The sequence below is a fragment of the Filobasidium floriforme genome, assembly GCF_021052385.1.
Source record: "Filobasidium floriforme strain CBS 6241 chromosome Unknown HD553scaffold_6, whole genome shotgun sequence".
Lineage (NCBI taxonomy): Eukaryota > Fungi > Basidiomycota > Tremellomycetes > Filobasidiales > Filobasidiaceae > Filobasidium > Filobasidium floriforme.
This window is the reverse complement of record NW_025763627.1, coordinates 1,137,906-1,141,436: the sequence shown is the minus strand read 5'-3', so window position 1 is coordinate 1,141,436 and position 3,531 is coordinate 1,137,906. Positions and strand designations below refer to the sequence as shown.

At 54.3% G+C, this 3,531-nt stretch overlaps 1 protein-coding gene across 1 annotated transcript; it reads right to left on the bottom strand.

Moving 5' to 3' along the window:
• Positions 1 to 832: 832 nt before the first annotated feature.
• Positions 833 to 3,128, bottom strand: HD553DRAFT_308431 (uncharacterized protein). The gene is made up of 3 exons (XM_046179546.1): positions 1,344 to 3,128; positions 1,165 to 1,277; positions 833 to 1,109 (listed from the first exon to the last, which is right to left on the bottom strand). The coding sequence occupies exons 1-3, from the start codon at positions 2,807 to 2,809 to the stop codon at positions 886 to 888; spliced, it is 1,803 nt and encodes a 600-aa protein (XP_046038300.1). The 5' UTR covers positions 2,810 to 3,128; the 3' UTR covers positions 833 to 885.
• Between the last annotated feature and the right edge of the window lie 403 nt (positions 3,129 to 3,531).

Genomic DNA, 3,531 nt, shown 5'->3' with positions numbered 1-3,531 from the left:
TGTCATTACTCGGGCATCTGGGGGCTGTTTATCGATCACTCGGGTCTCGCAAAATCGTCGAAAACGCTCCTCGTACGCCGGACATCGAAACCCAGACTGATATCACTAACGAAACTACCAACACGATCTTGCCAAACTAATGTTGACGACGAGAAACAAGCAAAGGAGTCGGGCATTTGCTACCCACTCTTTTATATAGCCTTTGCCGGGCGCAGGTTTTCAGGTATTTGCTACCTAGCCTGGGCGAAGGTCCGCGGGTTTCTCGTCGTCCCAAAACTTTCGTTACAGCACCTCGAAATCTATCATCATCCTCGACGACGTCCTTAACAACTCATCACGATTCTCCGGCCTCGACTTTCGCTGATCGACGGACGAGCCCACGGAAACAACCTCGAAAAAGCAGTAAGAAGTTCCCGTCTCGTCGTGGTCTTTCCTCTCATCGTGGTCTTTTTTCGAATCGAGCTGTTCGGAAACTGTCACTGACATCCTATTGACCTCTCGTGTGCCCAGGTTGCTCACCTTTATTCCCTCCCAAACCTCGTCCGGTCTCAACTCCACCTCGGACTCACCTCCGTCACCTCTATCGTCATCCAGTCTCATCTCCTTAACAACCCCGTTCGCTCCATCACCTCGCCGCACCTTACAAACACGGAAATCGGGGATGATAGGGAAAGGCGTTTGAGCGACATTTATGATCGAAAAAGGGGGGAGGTTATGCCAAATTTTATTTTGGAGCGGACCCGGAGGTGAGTCGTTTCGAGTTCGAGATCAAGTCCTGCCAGTGTATTACGTCGGAAGCCGTCATGTCGGACGATACAATACGAATCAAATCCCTTATCATGGCTCGTTACGGGTGTCGTCATACGTCGTTCTGCGGTCGTTGTCCTACTCGATCATTTCCTCCTCCTCCTCCTCTTCCTCCTCTTGTTCCGCTTCTGCTCGCCGTTGCTCCTCTTCCATCTCTCGCTTCTGTCGTTCAATCTCATTCTCTGCCGAAATGACCAGCCGGGCGAGACGAACGAACGCCGGGACGGCTCCATCGCCAGCGGGTTGCCAATCCTCGAGCGTGCGAACGCCTATTCCTAAAATCGCATCGACCGTGTTGGATCCTGTCGACGTTCGGGTCAGCGTAGTTTGGTATCGTGGCGTGGTGGGAAGACCAACCTAGTCGAGTGTATTGTTTTGCGCTGCCGAGAAGCGGGCGCGTCCTGCCTGCCCGCCGACACGAACCAATCAAATCTCGGTCCTTGATGCATGCGGCCAGGGTTTCAAAGAAGCTGTATCGCAAAAAAGGACACGTCGAGCGTTCGCGAAAGTCCACGTCCCATGCGTTTACAACTCACAATCGATCGGTCGCTGGGGTCGATCCATGGAGGCTTCTCGCCTGCGCGGCGTCGAGCAAGCGAGAGATCAGTTCCTCGGGCCTGGGCAGATCCGAGGGCTCGTCTTGCGCAACATCTGCGAGGTGTTGAACCTGTACGGCCCCGTGAACATAGTCCTCGTAATCCTGAGCGTAGTCCTGGGCAATGGATTCGTCGATACTCGCAGGGGCAGGGGCGGCAGGGGCGGCCGGAGGGGGAGCGGGAACGGGAGCCGGAAGGGGACGATCGACGTGAGCTTTCGCCAACTCGGTCTTCAGCATCTGAATGTGATTGTCCCGGAGCCGTAGTTGTAGATCATGTACGGATATCCTCTTGTCCTTGGTCGACAGTTCCAGACGAAGCTCGAGCAGTTCAACTTTGTTGGCGTTTTTCATACTCTCGAGCGCGTTGTTCATACTCTCGAGCTCGAGCTTGTGAGCTTTGTCCTTGTTCGCGAGGGCGGTTTCTTTTGCCGTGATTTCTTGGTTCTTGGCCGTGATGTCCTTCTCCTTTGCAGCAAGTTCGAGCTTGTGAGCGTTGTCCTTGTTCGCGAGGACGGTTTCTTTTGCCTTGACCGGTCCGAAACGATGCGGATGCGATCGAGGTCCTGAGCGGTAAGGTTGGGGTCGCGGTCCATATCGGTGCGGCAGCTGTCGAGGACCATTTTGATGGGGTGATGGCTGAGCTGCCGACGTGAGGTCACAGGCTGAAGTGGTCCACGACGGCGAGGCTGAGGCAGAGGTCGTCGACTCGGGTCGAGTGGAGTCCTGAGCGGGTCTGGAGAGTTCGAGCCTGAGCTGCTGGAGGGCAATTGTCTTGTCTCGGTCGGCGAGATCGATCTTAGCCTGAAGTAATGCGATCTGGCTCTCCTTTTCCGCCTTGTAGGCCGCCGCCTCGCTCTCCAAGCCCTGAATTCGTTTCGCCTGTTCCTCCCTTTCCGTTCGGTACGCCGTAGCCTCCTTTTGCAGTTTTTGAATTTGTCTCACCTGCTCTTCTCTCTCCGTTTTGTGGGTTGCAGCGGTCTTTTCCAGGTCTTTGTTCCGTTTCTCTTGCTTCCCTCTTTCCGTCCTGTTCGTCACAGCCTCCTTTTCCAGTTTCTTGATCTTCTCCTCATCCTGTTCCATCTGCTTCTTGTGCCTCGTCAGATCCGCTTCCATCGACTTCAACCGGTCCTGCAAGTTGCGTTCTGCCCGTTTTAGTAGAATGATCTCTACTGCAGACTGACTGCAGTGGGCACACGTATGATCCGTATATATAGGCGACGTGGTAGCCGCGTTGACGGGAAAGGGACCGGACGACGACGGAGCTGAACACATCTGGAGAGCGGTATTGTGCCTACTGGCATTATTCGGATTGTTGACAGCCGGAATAGTACGATCCGTTGAAGGAAAAAGCGTCGCTATGATCAATGAGTGGACATGCACGACAAGATTGTCAGTACCTGGCATTCCGAACGGCGAGATTCGACCTCACCAACAGCCCGCGAGAAAAACCCGAATGCATGGTCAACTGCGTTTGACGCCTGAGAGACCGAAGACGATTGAGAGGACGAGGACGGGACGAGACCATTGGCTGGAGGCGCTGGACCCGCTGGAGGACTCGAGCATCTGCTGGCCTGTCTTCGTCGCTCCTCGATCGTAACAAAGTCTCTCGAGATCTCAATGTCGACGATATCCACCGTCAAAGAGTTTCTAAGCGTAGTAATGAATTCGTCCTGAGTTGTTGTAATAAGAGCGAGCTGAGTGTCGCCGTCGTCGTCGTCATCAGCCCGGCCAACGGTCCAACTCACCCTCGTCGGCCAGTGACTACTTTCGTGCTGCGTCTCTCGGTAAAACTCGCTCTCTTGTAGCGACCAAAGAGGGAATTCCATACTGTTGTCCTCGTCAATAATCTCCCATCGTGTCTAGGTTCATCATAGCGATCCGAATCGTCTGAGCGTGACTGCAAATACGACGTGCTCTAGCTGCAAGCTCACCGCATCGAGATCATCCAACTTGATGTACGAATACCCATCCTTGTACCACTGTAGCCTGAATTTGACCTCTTCCGGGGGCGGCATCCAGCGTTCCGAATGGCGATCGGCTCTGTAGAGAGACGAGGCCGATGACGACGTGTTGATCAGCAAATGATCTGCATGCCGGGCGATTCCCTTTTCAACTCACGCCTCGCT